This window comes from Phocoena phocoena, chromosome 1 (genome assembly GCF_963924675.1).
Source record: "Phocoena phocoena chromosome 1, mPhoPho1.1, whole genome shotgun sequence".
Taxonomy (NCBI): domain Eukaryota; kingdom Metazoa; phylum Chordata; class Mammalia; order Artiodactyla; family Phocoenidae; genus Phocoena; species Phocoena phocoena.
The window spans coordinates 151,107,547-151,131,256 of record NC_089219.1 but is presented as its reverse complement, the minus strand read 5'-3'; the positions used below and the strand labels follow the sequence as shown (position 1 = coordinate 151,131,256).

The following is a 23,710-nucleotide window of genomic DNA, read 5'->3' as shown; positions in this document are numbered from 1 at the left end:
AAATGCGGTGAGGCCTCTTATAGGCGTCCTCTTCCCCTCAGGAGCCTGCCAGGCTCCTGTACCTCCTCAGATGAAACAACGGACATGCTGCCCAGCTCGGGCCAGCAGCTCAAAACCACAGGCAAGACATTCATTCCTTTTGTCCACACAGAGGATGTGACCTCACAGAGCATGCCCAGCGAAATTTGGTCTGTCACCACACAGCAGCTCACTGCCCACCTTGTACTTCTGAGCCTGTGCCTGTGTTCCCAAGACCTGGGATGCCATACCTCTGACCCCCTCTTCTCTGCCCAACTCCCCTCCCTTCAAAGTCTGGTTGAGTATCTTTTCTTCTTGCAAGCCCTTCTTGGTCATCAGCTGCCCCTTCCCGCTGCAGTCCCCCTCTACTGGGCTCACAGAATCACTCCCTGCTGAAGTATATATCTCACAACATTCACCATGCTGTCCTGAACCCCGGCTCCTGGCGGAGGGGGTGACTAAGTCTCCCCTTTGTGTCCTCGGCACACAGTGCCTGCTTCCTAGTAGATGCTGGACACACAGTCATTGCACTCCAGGGTGCTGAAGACTCTGGGAAAGAGAGCGGGCTTGCTGCAGAGAGAGCAGAGTAGGGATGCTGGTGAGGACCAGGGAGGTTCGTCGGGCGGTTGGGCGGGGGGGTGGGGGTGGTGGAGGGGAACAAGTAGAGCTTTAGCCATAGGCTGGGTTAATGTTGAACATCCCACTGGCTTAAAACAACAAAGGTTGGGGGCTTCCCTGGTGGCGCAGTGGTTGAGAGTCCGCCTGCCGATGCAGGGGACACGGGTTCGTGCCCCGGTCCGGGAGGATCCCACATGCCGCGGAGCGGCTGGGCCCGTGAGCCGTGGCCGCTGAGCCTGCGCGTCCGGAGCCTGTGCTCCGCAGCGGGAGAGGCCACAGCAGTGAGAGGCCCGCATACCACAAAAAAATAAAAAGGGTTGATTTCTCACCAAAGCTACATGTCCCTTGTGGGCCAGCAGGGGAGCTCTGCTCTGTGGTCACTCGAGGACCCAGACTGAGAGGGCAGGCAGTCACCACATCTAACAGAATCACACTGTCACAGGGGCTGGCGGGGAGCAGGGTGTCTTGCCTTAGCAATTAAATGCTTTTGGTTAAGAAATCACATGGCCCCGCCTAATCAAGGAAATGGAATTCTACTGTATGCCAGGCAGGGGGAAAACTGGGAATCCTGGGTGAAGAACAAGAGGTCTAAGGGACGTTTCTCCTAGTCCTGCTGTCAGACACGGCAGGACAGCATCTCTGGGTCACACCCAGCAGCCCTGGCTGCTTGCGAGGAGGGGGGTGGGCACCAGTAAGTGTATCTATGTGAGCACAAGGCAGTTCTCAACTGGGCTCCCCGTTCTGGTGTCACTGTACTAGGGGTGGGGCTGCCAGAGGAAACCACCAGGTGTGGCCATGGGGAAGTCCCTCCAGCTTTCTATTGAAACATGGAATTTCCTGGCTTTAACCATTTCTTATCCAACTGCCATCTTGGAGCTGACCAGAGCCAGGCAGACCTTTTCAGCCTCCTGGGGAACTTGGTTTGAGGCAGTGAGTCCTGAATGGGCAGTTGGCACACCTGCGTTCCAGCCCCAGGAATCTCTGAAGATCACAGGCAAATTACCGAAGGTGTATGAGCCTCAGTGCCTTCTGTAAAGCACTTTCCAGTTGCGCATGCATTTCCAAATATACTGTCCCATGTCACTCACACAACCAATGGTGTCATGTTACCATTCTCATGCCTTGGGTGAGAAGAGTGTCTGGCAGGGGTCGTATACTGTGCTCAAGGTCATAGTGGAGGGCAGTGCTTGCTCTTGGACCTCTGCAGGCTCACTGGGAAGATGAGTCAGATCCAACTTCTAGAAGTGTCTGGTCATAGGTCCTGGACCTCCCTGGGACCCCTGGGTGTGGGAAGTTCACTTTCCCAGGCAGCTGTCCACTTGGTTAACTGGAGCAACCTGCTCTGTAGAGGCTGAGTCTGAACTTCCCTCCTCCAGTGAACCACGGCAGGTACAGAAATAGCATCCAGCGGCCCACCACAGCCACTCAGCCTCAGTGCCCGGACTCTCTGTGGTTCAGACTCTGGGCCTGTTGCCTCCACTTGGGAACTCAGAGCATCCTCTTTCTCCTTCCTGCCCGGGGGGGTAGTGGCGGCAGCCCAGCTGCCTCTGTCTCTTTAAGAGAGAGAAAGAACGAAATCAGGAAGTGAGAGAACTGAGAGCCGGCAGGGAGCTGAGCTGAGTGTTGGCCTTTGCTCCCAGTTCTCCCAGCTCCCAGGGTGGCACGCGGCCACTTCAACTGGCCCATCTTCAGGTTCCCAGGGCCCGTGGCCACCAGGATGCTATGGGCGCTGCCCATGAATGACAACAAGCCCTGAAAGCTCGGGGGGCGTCACGCAGTCCCACAAGCCTGCATGCCCCACAGCCGAGATGGGGTGAGTCCATGGCAGGGAGGGCGTTGAATGGGGAAGCCGGGGCGCCAGGCAGCTGCAAGACAGCACTTAGCAGAGTGCTGGGGAGCTGGCCTGTCACAGCTGCTCTCCAGGCCGGCCCACGTCCCCTCCCTGTATCTCTCTGCGGCGGAGGCTCCTCCCTACGCCCCCAGAGGTGCCCTGTGCTCCATCTCAGGTGGGCACCCTTGCCAAGGACTGTTTGGAGGCCCATGAGAGGCAAGGAAGGAGTGGCGTAGAGGAGAGCTGCAGTCCACCTACGATGCTCCCTTCCGGGGCTCTGCTTCCCAACACCCGAAGCCAGCCTTCAGCTCTGCCTCTGTACTATTCTTCTGCCTGGCTTCTTCTGGTGCCTGCCCTCACCTCTCCTGGGGTCCTTCCCACTGGCCCAGGTCCTGGGGGTGGGAGTGGCGAGGAGAGTCTCCTGGAGCTGGGGAATTGGGCTGGAAACCCCCAGCTCTGTGGGGGAGGGTGACAAACAGGAAAGGGTTAAAGGGCTGGGGCCGGGGGCCTTTGACGGAGGCTGAGAATCAAACGGCGCCCAGGGGTGCCTCTCATCCGCCTTCCTCTTTCCGGTGTAGCTCAGCTCCTGGACTTGCCACAGACAGAAAACATAACACACACTTGCTGGGGAGAGTCTTTGCCTGATCCGGGGCTGCTCAGAGCACAGGGTAAGTGCTTTTAGGTACTGCAGAGCCCGGAGGAGGAGGAAGGTGGGTGGGACTACGGGGGTTCCTGGCTCCCATCCATCCAACCGCTGCTGTAGGATAGTGAGCCCTTCTGTGCACCAGCTGCTGGGCTGGGAGGCACAGAGCATGCCGACCCGACCAGATGTGCTGCCCATCAGCTCCTAAGCATAGCCCTGGCAGGGCCAGGAGCAGAGGCCAGGGCATGCCAGCCTGGCTAGGCTCTGCCCTCTATGCCACACTGCCCATTCCTTAGACCTTTGGCTGTGCTCTGCCCCAGCACCAGCCCCGGGGAGGATTTTGAAGGTGGTGAAATCTCTCCTGGCTGGGCCCTTGGCCTTGATTTCAGGATGCTCTACCTGGTTTCACAGCCCCAGGCCCACGGGCCGATTCCTCCTCAGCCTCAGAGGGGAAAATCTCACCAACTCATTCCTGCTAAGCTATTACATTGTCTTCATAAGGACTCTCAGCCCCTCAGCTGCTTCTAGAAAATGCAAACACTAATACATCTTCTGAAACTGGAATTGACCTCTGATCTCTCCAAGTGGCCTCTGGCTCAAACAATCGACCTCCTCAGGATTTCCATTTAAAAAAAACAAACAAAAAAAGATTACAGAGAGAAGGCTCAAAGCTAAGGAACAGTGAGATTCCAGGCATGGTGACCCTAGGATTGACAACCTTTAAGGTGATGGAAGAGGAAGCAGCCCTGTCTAGTTCAGCCTTATTTGAGAGTATTTAAGGGGTGGTGGCCCTTCTTATGTTCCTCCCAGCCATCCCATAAAGACCAGCCATGGCCCTATTCTTCAGAGAAGCACCGAATGTAACTTCTGAGGCTACGCTGTCTGCAGCCAACTGCTTTAGAGGAACTGGCCTTTGGAGAGAAGAGGATGAGGGCAAAGATGGGAAACAGAGTTGTAGAGCGGTTTCAGATCCTTCCACAGGCTCCTGAGCTTTTCGATTTGATGGCCTCCTGCCTCTCCCACCCCCTCCACACGCACACACACACACACACACACTCATAAGTACACACATACATGCTCACTCACACACACTCACACTCACCCACACGCTCTCTCCACAGCAGTGCTTTCTTCTCCTGAGCAGCTCTGACCTGGCCATGTTAGCTGACAGCAGCAGGAAGTGGTGGGCCCAGGCGAGCAGTGGGGAGGGGCTCCAGGCTCGTGTTGCAATCCTGGAGATTTGTGGTGATGTGGTTGACACTGTCTAACCTGGGGCTCTTGCTTCAAGCACTATTTCTGCTTCCTGGGACAATCCCAGGCCTGGATGCCAAACCCCCCAGAACTCACAGTGCCTGGGAGAAGTGACAGAGAAAAGGGTTTGTCTCTGCAGAACGACCTGTCTGGGGAGGGCGTTGACAGGGACCTGGGGAGTCGGGACAGGTAGAATGCCCTGCAGTGGGACAGGCCCCAGCTGTGGTCTGAGGGCCCAGTGGCTGTGCTTCTTTTTGGAGAAGTTACTTAACCTTTCTGTGCTTCATACTTCCCCTGCCCCCTTGCCTCTGGAATGGCCACATGGAGCCCTTCATGGGGTGGTCTTTGGCAGGGCTACTTGTCAGGCCACCAGCGTCCACCCCAGGTCAGGGGTGGAATCCTAGACCCCAGTATGTTCTTTTTCTGAGCAGAAGGTGGCCGGCCAGCTGGGAGCAAGAGATGCAGAGTACCGTCAATTACCTGTGGCACACGGATGACCTGCTGGGTCAGGGGGCCACTGCCAGTGTGTACAAGGCCCGAAACAAGGTAGGATGCAGCCCAGCCCACCCCGGCCCCCTCGCAGCCAGGAAGTCGGCCCCCGGTGGGCATGAAAGGTGGTGTGAGATGGCTGGGCAGGGTTCTCTGACTTTGTTCTGTGCCCTCTGAAGTGGAGCAGAGGTGTGGGGATCTGAAGAGGGCTCCTTGGGATGAAGCTTCTGTCAGGCACGGTTGCGGGCTGGAGAGAAAGGGCTGAAGACACAGCCAACATCCAAGGGAGGTGGCAGCAAATCTAGGAATAGCAGAGGTGGGAAGCGGGACTCGTTTGGATTTATCCTGCCTTTATTCTGATGGAGAGCTGCACTGAATATGAGACACACTGCACTATCTTGTACTTGAGAGCTGAAGCCAGACAGACGTGACTGCTAAGGCCAAGGAGTATTAGCTGCCACCGTAGTTACTGCCAATGGCAACAGTAGCGGTAACAACAAACCACCCCCTGCAGGGTCCCAGGGGTGCCAAGCTCCTGTCATCTCCCAGTGCTGCGGGACGGGCTGTGCACCCTCTGAGGAGGGGAAGGAGCTGAGGGTGGGAGCCCCCAGCCCCAACCAGGCTGCCTTCGCTCATCCCTGGGGTTAGGCTGGCGGGAGAGGCTGAACGGAGGCCCGGGAGGGGGTGCGCTCCCAGGGCAGGGGTGCCATTTATGTTATCCCCCATGGCAGAAATCCGGGGAGCTGGTTGCTGTGAAGGTCTTCAACACGGCCAGCTACCTGCGACCCCGCGAGGTGCAGGTGAGGGAGTTTGAGGTCCTGCGGAAGCTGAGCCACCAGAACATCATCAAGTTCTTTGCGGTGGAGGAGACGGTGGGTCCAGTGCTTGGTCGGAGGAAGACGGTTTTGTCCTCGACTCTGACAGGCGGGGAAGGGTCACAGGTCACGTAATAATAGAGACTTGGGTACATGCTCACCTGCAGGTCGGCCGGCAGGTTGGCCAGAGAGGGGTAAAGGGTGCCAGGGGCCTGGGGGCAAAGTAAGGATGGGGAGTGAGGCCTAATCAAAGAAGCCTTCCTGAAAAAGGTGACCTTGGGCTCAGTTTGAGGCCAAAGGAAGGAAGGCCAGCTAGAAGCGGAGACCTAGAGAAATGGGGGCTTTGGGCTCTAGGGTGAGCCACCCCGTCTTGAGGAAGGGGAGGAGAAGCGCCCTCCTCCCCAAGCCTCCCTCTGTCCCCTACAGGGGGGCAGCCGGCAGAAGGTGCTGGTGATGGAGTACTGCTCCAGCGGGAGCCTTCTGAGTGCGCTGGAGAGCCCTGAGAACGCCTTTGGGCTGCCCGAGGACGAGTTCCTGGTGGTGCTGCGCTGTGTGGGTAAGCCCCTCCCTGACTCCCACCGGGGACCCCCCTCCCCACCTCAGGCCAGCCACAGACCCAGCCCTCAGCAGCAGGTGAAGTCCCAGAGGGGTATGGTATTTCTGGAACAAGTATCCAAACACAGTAGAACATTGGAAGCTAAGAGGCTCCCCATCCACAGACCTGGCACAGATGCTAAGGAACAGACAGAACCCAAGTGTCTGACTCCTCTAATCAGCAGTTTAAAACTCCAATTTCAGCATAAAATTTACAGGAGGTTGTACACCAGTGTTCATAACAGCATTATTCACAATAGCCATGAGGCAAAAACAACCCAAATGTCACAGACAGCCGAATGGATAAACAAAACATGGGATATACGTATGATGGGATACTAGTCAGCCTTAGAAAGGACACGCGGATGAGCCTGGAAGACATTGTGCTGAGCGAAAAAAGCCAGCCACACGAGGACAACTACCATATGATTCCTTTTATGTGAGGGACCTAGAGAGGTCAGGTCCCTAGAGATAGAAAGTGGAATGTGATTGCCAGAGGCTGGGGTGGGGGGATGGAGAGTGAGTGTTTAATAGGTAGAATTTCTGTCTGGGAAGTTGACAAAGTCCTGGAGGTGGATGGTGGGGATGGTAGCACAGCAGTGTCAGTGCATTTAATGCCCCTGATGTGTACACTTAAAAATGGTTAAAATGTAAATTTTATGTTAGGTATATTTTACCGCAATTAACAACAATAATAATAATTTTTAAAGACTGGTAGGGAGGAGAGTGCCCTCCTCTGGGAGACACAGCCGCCATTCCTCTCAGTTTCTTAGGGAACCCCAATGAGACCTCGACACCCCACCTCCTTGGGACCCCCATCCTTTGCTCTGTGCCTGTCTCTGTTCTCCTGCTGCTGCTGGGGCCCCGGTGGCCCGTGAGTTGCCACTCTCTGTCTATGTGGATCCTTCCCCCGAGATGCGCCTTGACACTGGGCTGTCCCTGGCCGGAGCCACTAGCGGTCTTCCCTCTGTCTCAGTGGCCGGCGTGAACCACCTGCGGGAGAACGGCATCGTCCACCGGGACATCAAGCCCGGGAATATCTTGCGCCTGGTCGGGGAGGAGGGGCGGAGCATCTACAAGCTGACGGACTTCGGGGCAGCCAGGGAGCTGGATGACGACGAGAAGTTCGTCTCGGTCTACGGCACCGAGGAGTACCTGGTGAGCGGAGGGCTTCCCCTGCAGCTGGCTGCCCCTCACCTTGTGGCTCTCAGTGCCCCTCTGAGGGGCTCTGTCCAATCTTCCTGTGTCCGGCAGGGTTATCTCTCTTTCACCCCCTATCCCCAACCAGAACAATTTGTTCTGTTCTCTAAGGCCGAAAGGCAATGCTGCAGCCTGCCCAGGCCTCCCCTGTTCAGTTAAGTCCTTGATAGGATACTCATGGAGGATGGAGCACTGATGGTCACCTCTTCCCTCAGGGCAGAGGCTGGGATTGGGGGGAGGGGTGCTTTGGATAAGCACATGCTTATTTTTGAGATGACAAAGGAGATGCATTCTGACGGTTCTGTTTCCTCCTGAAAGTGGGAGAAGGGGGTCTGAATGGGGTGTGCTCAGGTGCTCGCTCCCTTTCCCCTCCATGACAGCTCTCTGGTTCCCCCTCCTGCAGCACCCTGACATGTATGAGCGGGCAGTGCTTCGCAAGCCCCAACAGAAAGCTTTTGGGGTGGCCGTGGATCTCTGGAGCATTGGGGTGACCCTGTACCATGCAGCCACTGGCAGCCTGCCCTTCGTCCCCTTTGGAGGGCCCCGACGCAACAAGGAGATCATGTACGGTGGGCCGCCGGGCAGGGGGCGAAGGGGCGGACCCTGGGCCTTCCCTTCTAGTCCCTGCTGTGTCCCCTATTCTGCCTCTGACTCTGCGGTCCTCCTGGTCTGCCCCCGACGCAGGCTTCTTTTGGATCCTTGGATATCAGTCCATCAAACAAGAGGCTGAGCCCTGTCCCTTCCTGATGGGAGAACTTAGTTCAGGGCTTCCCTTGAGCACCCCCCTCCATTTGTGGCTCACCACATCTCAACTGAGGCTCCCAGAGCGACTTGGCCAAGGTTGCAGAGCCTGCCAGGGGCAAAGGGGAAGGGCAAGGACCTAGCCACCTGATCCCAGGTCCTGGCTCCCTCATGGTTTTCTGCTGTCTGATACAGAAGTAGCTGGAGACCCAGAGCAACAGAGATTTAAAGTGGATTTGCAGGAAGGTCAATGCCCCTTCAGCTCAGGGGTCAAGCTGTGACTTGGATGGGGGCTGTCAGGGTAGCTGGACTTTGGAGGGAGGGGAGGTTGGAATAGTGAGGTGGAGGGGAGACTACGGGGGCCGACCACAGTGCAGGCGCAGGTGTGGAGGCAGGTGGGCACGGATGTGTGGTGAGGGGGCAGAGGAAATGGACAGAGGAGAGAGTGGAGAACTTGACTGGGGAGCATCAGGACTGCTAGCCAGACTCTCAATTTCCATTCTCAGGGTGCCTCGGGGCAGCTGGGTGACTTGCCCCTGTGCCCTGAGCCCTCCGGGCTGAGTCCATCATCCCTTGAAGTGTGATGGGCTGGAGGCTCCTGCTGACTTGGTCCTGTCTCCCCCCAGGTACCGGATCACCACGGAGAAGCCAACCGGGGCCATTGCAGGCACTCAGAGGCTGGAGAACGGGCCCCTGGAGTGGAGCTACACCCTCCCCATCACCTGTCAGCTGTCCATGTGAGTGGGACCCTGCAGAAGGGGCAGACACAGACCCGAGTCTGGGCCGATGTCCTTCTCTCAGCGGAGGCCTGGTCCGGCGGAGCACCCTGTGTGCTGGCAGCTTGGGTACACCACTCTCCCTTTCTAGCCCCAGTTTCTCCATCTGGATGCTGGAAGACCCTTCCAGCTCTTCCTCTCCATCCCACCCCTTGGCCCTGGCTCTTCAGGACATTCTCATGGAAGGCCCCTATTACCTACTTGAGGAGGCCAACTCCGGGCCCTGGCCCCTGACAGTCTCCATGTCCCGGGGGGCAGGGGGCTGCAGAGCCAGCTGGTGCCCATCCTGGCCAACATCCTGGAGGTGGAGCAGGCCAAGTGCTGGGGCTTCGACCAGTTCTTTGCGGAGACCAGTGACATCCTGCAGCGAGTTGTCGTCCACGTCTTCTCCTTGCCGCAGGCTGTCGTGCACCACGTCTACATCCACGCGCACAACACGTGAGTGGGCGCGAGCGAGGGCGGCGCGAGCCTTCTCTCCCCGAGCACAGGGGCGTGTCCTGGGCAGTGCTCTGTGGGCAGTTTAGATTTGGAAGCTTCTGGGTCCAATCTTACTTTGGAAAAATACTAGTTCCACCAAGTTAATGTTAAACAGGCCTCCTTGCTGCTGGACTTGAGAGATTCGGCAAACTTTATGAAGCTGATGCATTATAAATCTCCTGAGGGGTGTGAGTGTGTGTGTGTGTGTGTGTGTGTTTGTGTGTATGGCAGTGCATTTCCCCAGTGTATTACTCATGGAATCCTGTATGTCTGGAGCATGCTCTGGGACTAGGTGAGTTTTAATGGAAGTGTGGCAGGAAGAGATGTGAAGGCTTCTTGAGTTCTATCCCCACTTTGTCTCCATCCACTATAAGACATGAGCTCTGTCCTTCATCTCCCCGCCCTAGAGAGAAAATCACCCAGTCCCTCCCTCTGAAAAGCAGAACCCAAAGTCTTAGCTGGGCTTCGGGTCACCCTGACCCTGTATCCTGCCTGCTGACATGCCCTCCCCTCCCCCTCCCCTCTCTCTGCCTCTGGTGTGTCTAGGATAGCCATCTTTCTAGAGGCCGTGTACAAGCAGACCAACGTGGCCCCCCAGCACCAGGAGTACCTCTTTGAGGGTCACCTCTGTGTCCTCGAGCCCAGCCTCTCAGCACAGCACATCGCCCACACGACAGCAAGCAGCCCCCTGACCCTGTTCAGCATGGTCAGTGAGACCCCCAAGGGGCTGGCCTTCAGGGACCGTGAGTAGGGCCACCCAGGCTTTATCTTTTCTCCTCCTCACATTCTCTTCCAAGGGGCAGGGGTTTATAATCCAGGATACTGATTCATTTTCTTGTGGGTGTTTCTTTGGGTCCCCAGGGTGTAGAAGGCAGATCTGGGTTCTAATTCTGCATGCGCCTCTGAAATGCCATGTGACTCGGGCTGGTGGCCTGCCCAACCTGCTTCGCAGCGTCCAAAGATCTGGGAAAGAAACTCCAATGGAAACAGGGAGATGTGGATTCAATGTGGTCTCCACAGTCTGTGGTTGGTGGGGAAGCCTCCAATAGTTTGGTTTGGAGGAAGCAGGAGCCTAAGCTGCTGGAGAGAAGAGAAGGTGGTCAGGGGTCCAGAGCTTTGTCCTCCAAGTTCTAGCAAAAATATCCCTCCTTCTCATCTGAATGATGCCTCCTCTTCAGGGTCTCCAAGGCTGGGAGGGGAATTGACCTTGAAACCCCGGAGTGTGAGGGGTGCTCTTAGCCTATTTTCTGCTGTTGAGATGGGGCCTTGGGCATGAGGCTGTAGTTCTCCAGAGTGGACACAAGGGGGCAGTGAGGGACTGCAATTGTAAAGAAGCCCATTCAGTGCCTTTAAGGCTTAGAAGGTCGGGGCTCTAGGTGAGTTGGGAAGCTTGAGGTGGCAGATAGGTGGCGAGGGCTGAGTGTGAGCTGGAAATAAGGAATGATGAGCTCAGACCTCATCCGGGGCCGGACAGGCAGCCCCCCTCAGACCAGGTCTTTATCTGCAGCTGCTCTGGACATCCCCAAGTTTTTCCCCAAAGTGGACCTGCAGGCAGATTACAACACGGCCAAGGTGAGGGGTGGCCCCCAGGTGGCAGGGAGGGGGTAGTTCATGCAGGGGTTCGGGGTACGGGACCTGACCCTGCCCACCTCTGTGCTCCAGGGTGTGTTGGGTGCCGGCTACCAGGCCCTGCGGCTGGCACAGGCCTTGCTGACAGGACAGGAGCTGATGCTTCGGGGGCTGCACTGGTTCGTGTGAGTACCCCCAAGGGCTGGGTGGGGAGGGCAAGGAGGGTGGGCAGGGTAGGACAGGCAACCCAGACCCCTTCCAACACCGCCCTGGGGCTGTGCCTATGGGCACAGTGCCCTCAGTCCCCTGGGAGAAGGCAGCTCTGACTCAGGCTCCCCTTGGCAGGGAGTCACTCCAGGCCACGTGCAGGCGGACGCTGGAGGTCACGAGGATGGCCCTCCTCTTCCTCAGCAGCAGCCTCGGCACTGAGAGGTGGGTGTTCCGTCCAGGGTGGGGGCCTCAGCCGGCATGAGCCCCGCTCAGACCCATCAGCCCTTCTCTCTGTCTGTTCCTCACCCCAATCTTTCCAACAACGCCCCTTGTCCCCTCCCACCCAGAGCTCCCGACTTCCCTGCCATGCTAGAACGGAGAGGGCGCTCCCTCCCCATCCCTGCCCCCACCAACCAGTCCCTCACTTCAGGGGGCCGGACCTGTGAGGGCACTGCCCCGCCAGGTACCGAGGCAGCCTCCCTGCCCCAGGAAGGGGCCTCTGTCCTACCAGTCCCCCCTCTGAAGATTTAAACTGCTCACCTGCACAAGGCCCTGGAGCAGGGCTCTGGGAGAAGCACTCACACTCGCACACGGTCCCCTGGACTTGACAGGATGGAGACCTAGGCGGTCTCATCCTCCACACACCTCCTCCTGTTTCCTCTGGGCCTGAAACTGTCCCCGCCTCCCGGGATCCCCTGCCCTAGTCCTTGGAAATCCACACCCTCCACTCCTCTGACTTGGGCTAATTAGGCGTGATGGGTTACAGAAAGGGAGAGACTGGGGAGGAGGACATCAAGCTGGAGGGTCTGGAGATAAGCAGGAAGACTCCACTGGCCAGCGCGCTGCTGAGAAGGCGGCAGGGGCTACGGTACAAGTGAGAGGTGGGAGCCCTGTGGCCCAGGGAAGCTGATGGTGGCTGGAGCCTCTCCCGGTGACAGGTGGTGGCAGAAGAGCAGAGACTGTGCCAAACAGGCCCGGTGTGCTACCCGTCACGTCCCGCAGCCCTTGTCCTCAGGAAGGTCCTGGGAGTTTCCCAGGAGCAGGGCGACTCACTGCAGACTTGCCCTCCACCTGGTGCTCGGCAGCAGCGACACTGACCGTAGGGTAGACAGGGTGGTGGCCAGGCAGGGAGGAGAGTCTCCAGATGAGTCCCTGGCATGGCTGAGCCACCTTCAAATAGGGACAGAGAAGAGGGGCTGCAGAGGGCAGGATCCACCGGCAGCGCTGTGGTGGAGTCCCTCTGAGCAGACATCTGCCCAGGCACAGAGCGGGCTTCCAGGGCTGGATGTGGCCCCAGGCCTGCAGACGGCCCTGGAGGACAGCCCTTCCCCAGCATGTGCGCATGGCAGGACGGTTGGGTAAAGAGAGACGAGAGATGGGCAGATGCAGCCAGGAAGACCCGGAAGAAGGGAGGCTGTCAAGGCCAGAATGTGAGCAAATACCTGGGGTGGGAAGGCCCTATGCAGAGACGTGATGGGAGGGGTGGGGAGGTGCTGCTGAGGTTTGCTGAAGCCACAGTCATAGTGGAGCACGTCCCAGAGTGGAATTGGAGAGGGACAGAGGGAAGAGGAGAGTGCAGGCAGGTCCTAGGGTCCAGATGAGAGGTTGGACCTCGCTAACATGACCAACAAGGATCTATTCTAGGTTCTTGAATGAGAAAGAAATGTATAGAGAGAGCATCTGGTTGTTTGCCCGCCTTCCCTGGGCTGACGAGTGTGGAGAGCGACAGGCTAGCCCCAGGGCTGGAGTCCCGGGGTCTGCTGGCCGCTGTTTCTCCCGTTCTGGCTCCAAGACCTCCTCTGAGGTGTGGTGGGTGTGGAGAGCTCAGGGTCAGGCAAGTGCCTGCTTTGAGGCCTGTTTCATTCTCCCACGAAGAAGAGCACTGGGCCGAGGGTCAGAAGGCCCGGCCCAAGCTCTTCATTAACTCACTGTTAGCCTCAGACCATTGTCGCCTTTCCTACCTGGGCCTCTATTTCCTCATTTTCAAAATGAGGGGACTGGATTACCTCGGAGGCCTCCCAGCTCCCATGCGTCACAGTCTCATTCTTTTCTGAACACGCTCAGACCTGTCGGTTCTTCTAAGGTCTGAAGCCACTAGCTCCTCCCACAGCGGAACCTGAAATTTTTTTTTTTTTTTTTTTTTTTTTTGTGATATGCCGTCCTCTCACTGTTGTGGCCTCTCCCGTTGCGGAGCACAGGCTCCGGACGCGCAGGCTCAGCGGCCATGGCTCACGGGCCCAGCCGCTCTGCGGCATGTGGGATCTGCCCGGATTGGGGCACGAACCCGCGTCCCCTGCATCGGCAGGCGGACTCTCAACCACGGCGCCACCAGGGAAGCCCTACTTGCTGTTTTATAACCTGCTTTTCTCAGCTTATGATCTCTGCCCCCTCTGTGTCAAAACATTCCATCTCCTCTGTAGTACCCATCCATACTCAAATTTGGTAATCCCCCAAGTGTTCTTTTCTAGCTGTTTTCATCCCAACCAGGATCCAATCCAAGACACACTTGGTGTCTGGTTGTCATGTTCCTCACGTCGATTTTAACCCTTCCCTCGAGGTTCAGCAACGTGGCTGGGGTGCCTGAGATCCAGGAACTGAAGAGGGCCGCAGAGCTGAGGTCCAAGCTGCGGACCGTGAGTGAGGCTGGGGTTGGTGAGGGGCTGTCAGGCGTAGAGCGGGCTGCGGGGAGGCTTCCCATCGGAGCCTCCAGCTGAGGCCCCCATGGGGGTCTGCCTTTGTGTCCCGCAGTTGGCTGAGGTCCTCTCCAGATGTTCCCATAATATCACAGAGACCAAGATGACCCTAAGCAACCTGAGCTCTGAGCTGATGAAGAACCGGGATCAGGTACATGCGGACAGAAGGTCTGTGGGATTTTCTTCTTGGTGGGGGGGTTTGGGGGGTGCACAGAGCACAGAAGGCCCAGTAGCCTCTTTAGGAGTCAGCCTGCCTTCTCCCTTATCTTGGCAAGGATGCTGGGGCCTGGGGCTGGGGGTAGGGGATCCAGGAATGTACAAGACCCTCCCATGAGACTGGCCAGAAGGAGAAAAGGATCTGGGGTCTCGCCTCCACCTGGGAGTTAGAGAGTGAATTACAAATATTAGCAGGTGCAATAGTTCTAAGTAAAAGAATAATTGAGTTCCCTACCTCTTCTGAACCCTTGCTCTGCGTCAGACCCTCGAATAGGTCCTCCTACTTCTACCATTTAATCCTCAAAACAATAACGATACTACTACTCTTATGCTCCTTTTATAGGTGAGGAAGCTCACTCAGGGAGCTTAGTTTGCCCCGAGTCACAAGGCAATAAATGACAAATGACAGACATAAGGCTCCGGCTCAGGTCTGCCTACCTCCAAAGCCTACGTGCTTGGCCTGCGCCAGGGATTTTCGAGCTCTGAATCCCCAGTCTCCCTTTAAACAGACAGAAAAATCCCCAGCACCCCTGCCCTCACAGCCCGGTGTGTGGAGCCCCTGCCTCCCGCTCTGCTCTGACCTGGACGTGGTCCGGCTCCTCAAACAGCCCCATACCCCCCGCAGTCAGCGCCCTTGCAGAGCTGGATGCCTGGTCCTCAGTTCTGAATTCAGAAAGCTCTGAAAACCACAGGGTGTTTCTTCGCTGTTTTGGCTGTAAAACCTGACCTCAACTGACACGAAGCCCTTCCTAGTCTTTATTTATCTCACTTAGGGTGAATATTCTTTCAGCTCTCTAAAGACTTGAGGGTATGTGATGAGGGAGTACTGCCCCAGACCATGCCCTCCGAGGGAATTCCACAGTATAGTGTATGTATACTGGACCACCTGTCTCAAATCAGAAGATAGTTCTGAATTTAGAATACATCTGGCTCAAGCCCTTTGGATAAAGACTGGACCTGGGGTCTTGTCCACCCCAGGTTCCAGGAGGGCAGGAGTCTGGGGTCCGCAGAATCCTGGGAACACGCTTGGGCTGTGCCCCAAGTCCAGCTTCAGAAATAGCTGAGACAGGGTCCTGGGAGGAGCTGCAGGGAAGAAGTGGAGCTAAATAGGCCCGAGGATGAGGGATAAACCCCCACCCACAAACACCCCCAACATCTCAGACAAAGTGTTTGTATCCTGAAAAGGGGAAGGAAGAAACAATAATGACCTTAAACCCCAGGCCAAGAGGGCAGAGAGGTCATGTCCCGAATTCCCCTGCCTGCAGGCAGGACCAAAGACCGTGATCCGTTCTTGTTTTAAACAAGGGTTGTTGATGCACGATTGAAGTCCCTTCTATGTACCGGGCGTTGGGTATTCTCAGAAAGCACGACTTCTGCCCTTGCCAGGTGACAGAAGAGACGTTCCTATTCTGCTCCCACACGCAGCTGCCACCACCAGGCTCTCCTGTTTCAGGGTCCAAGGCTCCTTCCCGGAGCCGGTTCTCAAGCCCTGTTGTATAGCAAAGGCCACTTTCCTGTCGCCTCTCCTGCTTGGCTTCTTCCTGTGTGTGTGTGTGTGTGTAAGAGAGAAAGAATAAACACAGGAATGAGAGGTGACTGAATGGCTAACCCGAGGGTACCTCAAACAAGTTTAGAAACGGAAGAGTCACCCCCACTCCCAGATTGGCCCCCAAAACTATGGCAATGAGGCTTCTATTGCAGGGAGACAGCTTCCCTCCTCCCACCGCTATCCCTTCCCCTCCCTCACCCCTTACCTGTGCTGTTTGATTCTTCCATCACCTGATCCCTGTCTCATGCCCACAGCATCCAGCAGATTCAGTGCTGTTTGGACAAGATGTATCTCATTTACAAACAGTTCAAGAAATCCAGGATGAGGCCAGGTGAGCCACAGGGAGAGCAAAACACTCCTCATGCTCTCCCCTCCCTCCCCCCTTCCCTCCCTTGGGTTAGCTGGCTGTCCCTAACACTCCATCCAGTGGCGCTGCTGGAGGCCCACTACGCGGGTGGTGCTCCGTGGTGCCCGGGTGCCGCTGGTCTAGGGCAAGGTCGCTGCCTGCACACCAGTGAGGGACGTGAAGCCTTTCCACCTTTGCCTGTTGCCACATCGGGGCTCAGCTGAGGCCTGGATGCTATAGACGTGGTGGCCTTGAAAGAGACCCCTCACCTTTGCAGGGCACTTTACAGTTTAAGGAGTGTTTCCCTATCCGTTGTGACTTTGGCTCACTGAAGCGTTAGTCAGGCTTTGCAGAAAAGGGAGGATCGGGAGAAATACCATAGAGTCATTAGTCCAGGCACTTGGCCCGCATTATCTACGGAGCGTCACAAAGACCCTCTGGGCAGGGGCAGCTCATTTACAGGCCCAGGGATGGGAAGCTTCTCGTCCATCCTGGGCTAGGGGAGGGTCAAACCCAGGGCTGGGGCTGACGGCAGCGGGGGGGTTGTGGGGGGAGCCTGGGGAGGCTCCAGGTGACTCTCGGGGTTGGGGAGCTAACACTCCAGGAACCGACCACCGACACTCTCGCCCACCCATGCCCCCCAGCATTTCCTAATGTGCAGGAAATCCATACTTGAGGGCTTGCGCCTGACTGCAAATTCTCTGCTGTCCCTAGGATTATCTAAAAAGCCCTGTCCCATAGGAATACAATGCCAGGCACGTTTGTAATTTTAAGTTTGCTAGTAGCCAAAATTTAAAAAGTGGAAAGAAACAAGGGAAATTTATTTTAATAACATATTTTATACAACGCCATATATTCAAGTTGTCATTTCAGCACGTAATCAATAGAAACAATTATTCAAGAGATATTTTACATTCTCTTTTGTGCCAAGTCTTCACAATCCCACGTGTGTTTTACACTCATTGGCCATCTCTATTTGGAAGCTCATTTTTTAACAAAATGAAATGTAGTCTCAGCAACATAATAAAGCTGTGTTTGATGGGGAAAAAACATCGTACACTGCTTCAGGTTTAAAATTTAGTCGAATTCATTAAATTAACATTAAAAATTCGGGTACTCAGTCACATTAGCCGTACTGTCCACATTTCAAGTTCTCAGCAGCCACATGGCCACCACATTGGACATGCAGATTCTAGAAGATGGGAAACTCAGTCCCGCCTCTGGATCTGACCTTGGAGGGGGAGCGTCACAGGAGACAGGAGAACTGAGACTCCCATGTTCCCTGAAACCAGGGGGACCTTGGGCTCAGGAAGCCTGGCCTAACACCCAGTTGGCCACCTTTGCTGTGATTTTAGGAGACCTTCAGAGGCTTTTCTGCCTCCGTCACTGGAATTCCGTCATCCTATGACCATGACATTTCTGAGCACCTCCCATGTGCTGGGCACAGTCCTATGGGCTTTGCATGTCCTTAATTTATTTAATGCTCTAGACACTGTTACCCTCCCCGTTTTATAGATGAGGAAACTGAGACACAGGAAGGTTAAGTAACCCAACCTAGGTCCAGGTGCTTTTAACCACCCCATTTTACAGCCTCAAAAAGAGTTTGATTTGTATTGGTTTGCAAGAGTCCTTTATTAAAGTTAAAAATGAACCGGGAAGAATAACACTTAACCGCCAACACTTGGGGTGTGGAAAGATGCCATTCTGGAAAATGCTCCATCGTTTTCAGGGCACTTTCTCACTTTACCCTCACACCCATCCTGTGTGTTACATGTGATGGATGAGGCAAAAATCACTTGCCTATAGCCTCCCGCTAAGAGGGGGCAGAGCTGGGCCTCATCCCAGATCAGTCGCTTGGACTTCATAAGTCAGCTGCCTGAGCGCAGGGCCCAGGAACAAGAGGCCAGGGAGGTGATTCTGCTATTAGGGGAGGGGTGGGGGCAGGCAGCAAGGTGAATCTCCTCATCGCTTCATCTTGGCCTGCAGAGGCCATTCCCCTGAAGCCCAGCAGGGGGCAGCATCTCCCTAGCGCAGAGAGCATCAGGAGAAGCCAAGGTAGTGAAAACTTCAGCCCTACTGGCAAAAGTGGCTGCGCTGAAAAGTGGAGGTCGAGGGTGGTGGCCTGGCTTATCCAGCGCATTGCTGCAGAGCCCAGGTGGCTCTGCCTGCAGCCTGGATATTCAGGGATGGGGTCAATAGGCTGTAGGCATCAGCCACACTGGGAAGGGGATTGGATGAGGGGTCAGGGCTGACCACACATCCTTCAAGCCCCATCTCATCCACCACTGTCCACCTGAAGTGTTCCCCGAGCACCCATCCCTCCACTCCCTCCACTGCGGGCTTGCCTGGCCCAGGTGGACCCCTACCTGGTCATAATGCAGTGTCTTGGGCTTGTTTCCCTCCGTTTGTCCTTCCTGGCTCCGCTGGGCTGTGAGCTCCGTGGAGCAGGGCCCAGGCTGCTGCCTTCGCTTTGCAGTTGTTGCCAACCCTTGCGCCATTCGGTTCTGTTGACTGCTTGAATAGGTGACCTTGGCCCTGTCTGTTTCCTTCAGGGCTTGGCTACAACGAGGAGCAGATTCACAAGCTGGATAAGTGAGTGCCTGTCCCCCTGGCAGGCGGGTGAGCGGGAGGGTGGGTTTCACCAGGGCAGAGCGAGTCTCTGTGCCAGACAAGAGGTGGTAAAGGGCCCTGGTCCCAGGCCACAGCTGGGCAGGGGGAAAAGGGGTTAACTACCTCTGGGGAAGGTTATCTGGGGCCAGGGGAGAGTGGTGTCTCAGCAGCAGTCTTGATGGAACTGGATTGACTTCTGGTATGAACACGATTGTTTGAAGGATTTCTTTCCTTAGGTGTCCTCGCTGACTTACCACCTACTACTTTCTGCTTCTGGCCTCTGCCTGGGCTCTCCTTTGGGCTTCCCTCTGCTCCTCTGTCTCCTGGACACTCTATTCTTCCAGGAAGTCCTCCATGATTTTATGCTTTTTTGGAGACTCACTCCCCCAGTTCTGCCCCCACCCCTGACTCCACACACACACACACATACACGACCATCTCTCCTTCCCTCTGGGGGCTGAGCTCAAGAGTGTGTGTGTTCCCTGAGGTCCATTGTCCTTCTCCCACATCCCTCTGTTGGAGTTGCTTTGTGCCAGCCACTCTGCTGGCCATGATGCACATTAAGTGGGATAGGCGCCTTGGGAGAGGCGGCCCTGCTGTGGAGCCAGGGGCTGGACATTTGGGTGAGGAAGACCCAGGGATGCTAGGTTTGTGCTCAGGTGGCTCTGGCTTCTCATCTCTGTGCCTCTGTTTCTGTCTTTTCAGGGTGAATTTTAGTCATTTAGCCAAAAGGCTCCTGCAGGTGTTCCAGGAGGAGCGTGTGCAGAAGTACCAGGCATCCCTGGCCACGCATGGCAAGAGAATGAGGTAACATTGGCCCTCACTCTTGAACTCATGGTCCTCAGGGCCCTCCTGGCCTGGCCCTTCCTGGCTTCAGACAGCCCTGGGCTTTGCAGAGCCCCAACTGAGAGGGAGGTGGTAGTAAAGGAACAAAAGCAAAAAAAAAAAAAAGGGGGGGGTGGTTTTTTGGCCCTGGGTGGACCAGGTAGTATGCTGGGTGATTTCTATACATTAACTCATTTAATCCCGCAATGTCTACCCTATGCAGTGGATACTGTCACCCCATTTCACAGATGAGGAAACTGAGGCTCAGAGAACAGGTTGCTTCCTTAATACGACACCGCTAGTAAATAGCAGACCCAGGACTGGCATATGGGTATGACTGCCTCTAAAATCTAGATTCTTTCCATGTCCCAGGTGGTTGTGTTCAGAAGCCCCCTCTCTGGGGAAAACACAAGATCCCTCTGGGATGAGGACAAGTGGTCTGGGAAGCAGGGACAGGCAGAGGCCCTTATATAGAATCCCCCTTGCACACTGTCCCTTATAGGAGTTTTGGCTTCTGCCTCTCAGACAAGCGCCTTCCCCCTTCCCGTCCTGAGACAAGAGGACAGTTTCCCAGGTGCTGCTGGTTCTGTGGCCCACGTGACCTGTGGGCTTATTATGGGGCTGAGACTCAAACACTCACCTACCCTTACATTAAAATACCGTTTCCATCTCCCCAACCCAAGCCACCCCAAATTCTGACTTAATTGGTCTGGAGTAGGGCTTGGATGGCAGTATTTAAATGCTCCTTGCGTGATTCTAATGTGTAACCAGAGTTGAGGATCGACCACTGGTAGAACCCCTCCAGGACTTGGTGTACGTTCTGTGCCATGGGGCGATGTTCCTCCTCTCTCCCTCCACTTAGAGAGAGAAGAGAATTCATAACAGAGTCTTGACTTTGATCTGCCCTGGAAATGGGAACGTGGGCAGTTCCCGTTTTAAGTGTCCCAGTGCAGGCGGTCCCTGCCTCTCCAGAGCCTGACCCGGGCCCTTGCTCACCCTCGCCGGCTTGTGTGGCCCGGCCTGAGGCAGGTGTATTTGCAGCTCCCACTGTGGTTCCGCCAGGACCCTCACTAGCCCCGGTCAGAGTGCTCATCAGCCTCCTTAGCTGGGACAGGTGAGGGCTGAGGGCACAGCTGGAAAGGCAGAGGCAGCGAGGGAGGCCAGTGCCTGGCACCCACCAGCTCCAGCCTCTGCCACCTGGAAAGCCTCTCCTCCGTGTCTGTGTGGTGACCGAACTGCCGGGTGGGCCCCGGTGAGAGTGAGTGGGCCGGGCTCTGACATTTCTCTGCTCTCTTGAGGGTGGTGCATGAGACCAGGAACCACCTGCGCCTGGTGGGCTGCTCCGTGGCCGCCTGTAACACAGAAGCCCAGGGAGCCCAGGAGAGCCTCAGCAAGGTGGGGAGCTTCGGGGCCCCGGGGCTGCTGAGGAGAACTGGACCAATCGGGCACCTGGAGGGCATCCGGGCCATTCCCCTGCCTCGGGGCAGAGCTGCCCTTGACCAAGTCCAAACACTTTGGTGTGGATGGGAGGTCTCTGATCCACCAGTGTGGACGGCAGTTCCTAGTGTTCTCAGACTGAAGGCCACTCGCTGCAAGGGCAGAGGCTCCAAAATGCTGAGACGTCTCCCTCTCTGCCCTGTGCAGCCTGGGAGGCTCCCTGAGGGGGGCGATATGAACGCTCCTTGTCTTCTGATCTGCTCTCCTAGAAGAGACCAACTCAGGCCGCTCTGAGAAGCCACTTGCTTTGCCATCAGGGACAGAGAAGGGCTGTTCTTCAAGGAGCAAGGCCCACATGCTCTTCCCCAGCCCCCAGCACAGGGCACATTCTTTCCGAGACGGTGCTGGGCTGCCCCCACCCCTTCTCCGCAGCTCCCGGCTCCAACTGTGTCATGACAGGTGCAGGTCAGACACAAACGGGAGCTTGGCAATCTGCACCCCTAAACACAAGCACACACAGTGATGGTGCTTGTGCCAGCTGTGCTCCCAGGATGAGAAGGAGGGGCTTGTGGGAAATTCCTGACACTCCAGGGATGCGGGCTGGGGGCCATTGTATCACGGATTTCTTACCCCTCCCCACACCTCCGCTGCCCTCCACACATGAGCTGGCTTATCCTTTCTGACTAACGTGTGGTTCTTTCAGATCCTTGACTGGCTATCTCACCAGCTCCTGCAGGACAGAACAAAGGAGGCTCAGGCCTCACCACCCACTACAGCTCCTTATCCTAGCCCTGCACTAAAGGACCTGGTTTTCCAGTAAGTGCCAGAGAGAGGGGTGTGTGTGTATGTGTGTGTGTGAGGGGCTTCGCCTCTTGCCAGGCCCAGGAGGCAGGAAGGAGGCTCGGTGGGGCTGTGGAGGAAGGGGGGCCTCCCTGGAAGGGGTCTGGGCAGAGCGACTTGGGCCTTAGCCACCGCCGCCTCTCTCGCCTCTGCCTTGGACAGCATGCAAGAGCTCTGCAAGGAGATGAAGGTGCTGGCGTCTGACCTCCAGGACAACAACCGCGTCATCGAAGGGTGAGACCCCGCTGTGCGGGCAGTGGGGAGGCTGGGCCCTCAGACTGCCCTCGCCCCTGGGGCACAGGCCCCGTGCATGCCCAAGCAGGCTTGATGACGGGGGCCCATATTCCAGTCACATCAGGGCCTTGTGCACAGGTGAGTCGGTGTCCTCACCAGGTGTAGGCTTTCACCGTAGTCTGGAGGACATGCGCCTCGGTGCAGTCAGAGATGGGGGCTGGGAGGCACGTGGATTTGCGGCTGTGTCCAGATCTCTGTGAACATGGACTCTGCCTCACGCCCCATGCAAACCGGCTCCTGTCACCTTTACGACCATCCTCAGAATGGTGATGAACCAGGAAACGAAGCACAGAGCTGGGGAGAACTGCGCAGGGCTGCAGGCCCAGTATTAGAGTCTCTGCATCATCACCTGATCGAGTCCCTTCCTTGCGGGGCAGGGGGAGCGGGCAGGTACTGGGGAAGATGCTGGCGGATGCAGCAGGGCTCAGCCTTTTGGATTTTGTACAGCAGTAAAATTCACAAAAGAAAACTGGAAAATGACAGAGTGACCAACTTCTCATATTACGCAGTAAGCAGAATTGAAAGGGAAAAAACCGTGCCATCTAGAAGTCCCCCTTTATAAGGTGCATTTTAACACCAAAGAGAAGGAAGAATACAATCTCAGAATCAAGGATGGTCCTCGCCCTGAAAGTCAGCCCTGTTTACACATATGCACACTCACGCGTGCGTGCACGCACCTCCCACATCCTCCCCATCATCCTTATGTCTGTCACTTCCCCGTTTGGGAACCAGTGGCACGGTGGAAAGAGTCTGCAGAGATTCCAACAGGGTTTGGCCCTGACTCTGCTTCTTACAAACTGTGTGACCCTGGGAGGTTTGTTTTGCTCTGAGCTGAAAAATAGGCCTAGTGATTCCTACCTCATTGTGTTAATGCAGGGATTAAACAGGATGAGATATGCAATGTGCTGGGGCGGGGAGGGTGCACAGAAGGGGGACTCACCAAATGGTAGGTGCTCCCCAGAGGTCACGCCAGTCTGGGGTGCCAGAATTGGGGCCAGGAGGTAGGGAAGCCAGGAGCAGAGCTCATGGTTGTTCCTAGAGTTTCAGAGGGTCCTTGGGTTGAGGACATCCCATGTTCCATTCCAGCAAGGGGAGAACCCATCCTCTTAAATGTCTGCAAAGAGGAAATTTGACAGCTTCTTAGAAAAACTTTCCAAATTAGCCCTCAGGGGCAGGAAGTTATAATTTTAGTGCTGACATAAATTTCTCTCGCTGTGATTTGTAGTCTATTTACAGATAGCTCAAAATTTTATTTTAGTGAATTTTTGCTTCCTTGTTCAGAGCTGTAACCAAAGAGCCTAAAGAAACAATTTGAATTCCTTTTCCCCTCCTCTTAACCCTTGGCTGCGTTGGAGTCACCAAGGGAGCTTTTAAAAGTACAGATGCCTAGGTCTTGTCCCCAGAGACTCTAGGTGCAGCTTGGATTTGGGGATTTTTATAAGCTTTCCAGAAGATTCTAACGTGTAGTCAGGGATGGGAACCAGAGAGTTCCTGTCGGTGGACACAGATGCTACAAGAGGAGAGCTGGGGATTCGAATGGCTTGGTGTTCTGGAAGTTGATTGTGTTGGGCCCTGGAGTATGGTCTGCAGGCTTCTCTACCTGGGCAGAAGTTAACCTGAGCCTCTCTTTACAGGTTAAGTAGGGTCCCATCGGCTCCTGACATCTGA

At 55.9% G+C, this 23,710-nt stretch overlaps 1 protein-coding gene across 2 annotated transcripts; it reads left to right on the top strand.

Annotated features, from left to right (window-relative positions):
• The first annotated feature begins 4,820 nt into the window (after positions 1-4,820).
• Positions 4,821-23,710, top strand: IKBKE (inhibitor of nuclear factor kappa B kinase subunit epsilon). 2 transcript variants are annotated; one of them, XM_065879584.1, is made up of 20 exons: positions 4,821-4,907; positions 5,582-5,722; positions 6,092-6,221; positions 7,236-7,417; positions 7,863-8,023; positions 8,827-8,937; positions 9,235-9,414; positions 10,000-10,196; positions 10,961-11,025; positions 11,116-11,207; positions 11,368-11,454; positions 13,790-13,865; positions 13,981-14,093; positions 15,945-16,021; positions 18,589-18,628; positions 19,352-19,453; positions 20,770-20,866; positions 21,612-21,724; positions 21,911-21,982; positions 23,677-23,710. In XM_065879584.1, exons 1-20 carry the CDS (start codon positions 4,821-4,823, stop codon positions 23,708-23,710), a joined length of 2,157 nt encoding a protein of 718 aa, XP_065735656.1. The 2 variants fall into 2 exon arrangements, with proteins under 2 accessions (XP_065735656.1, XP_065735663.1); XM_065879591.1 differs by lacking the exons at positions 21,612-21,724; positions 23,677-23,710 and having other exon boundaries at positions 21,911-21,952.

Bases quoted from the DNA above. Each gene is read 5' to 3' on its own strand.
- IKBKE (XM_065879584.1), top strand. From the start codon at position 4,821: ATGCAGAGTACCGTCAATTACCTGTGGCACACGGATGACCTGCTGGGT. The intron at 5,723-6,091 runs GTGGGTCCAGTG...TGTCCCCTACAG, and splicing joins TCTTTGCGGTGGAGGAGACG to GGGGGCAGCCGGCAGAAGGT. The intron at 8,938-9,234 runs GTGAGTGGGACC...CCCGGGGGGCAG, and splicing joins ATCACCTGTCAGCTGTCCAT to GGGGCTGCAGAGCCAGCTGG.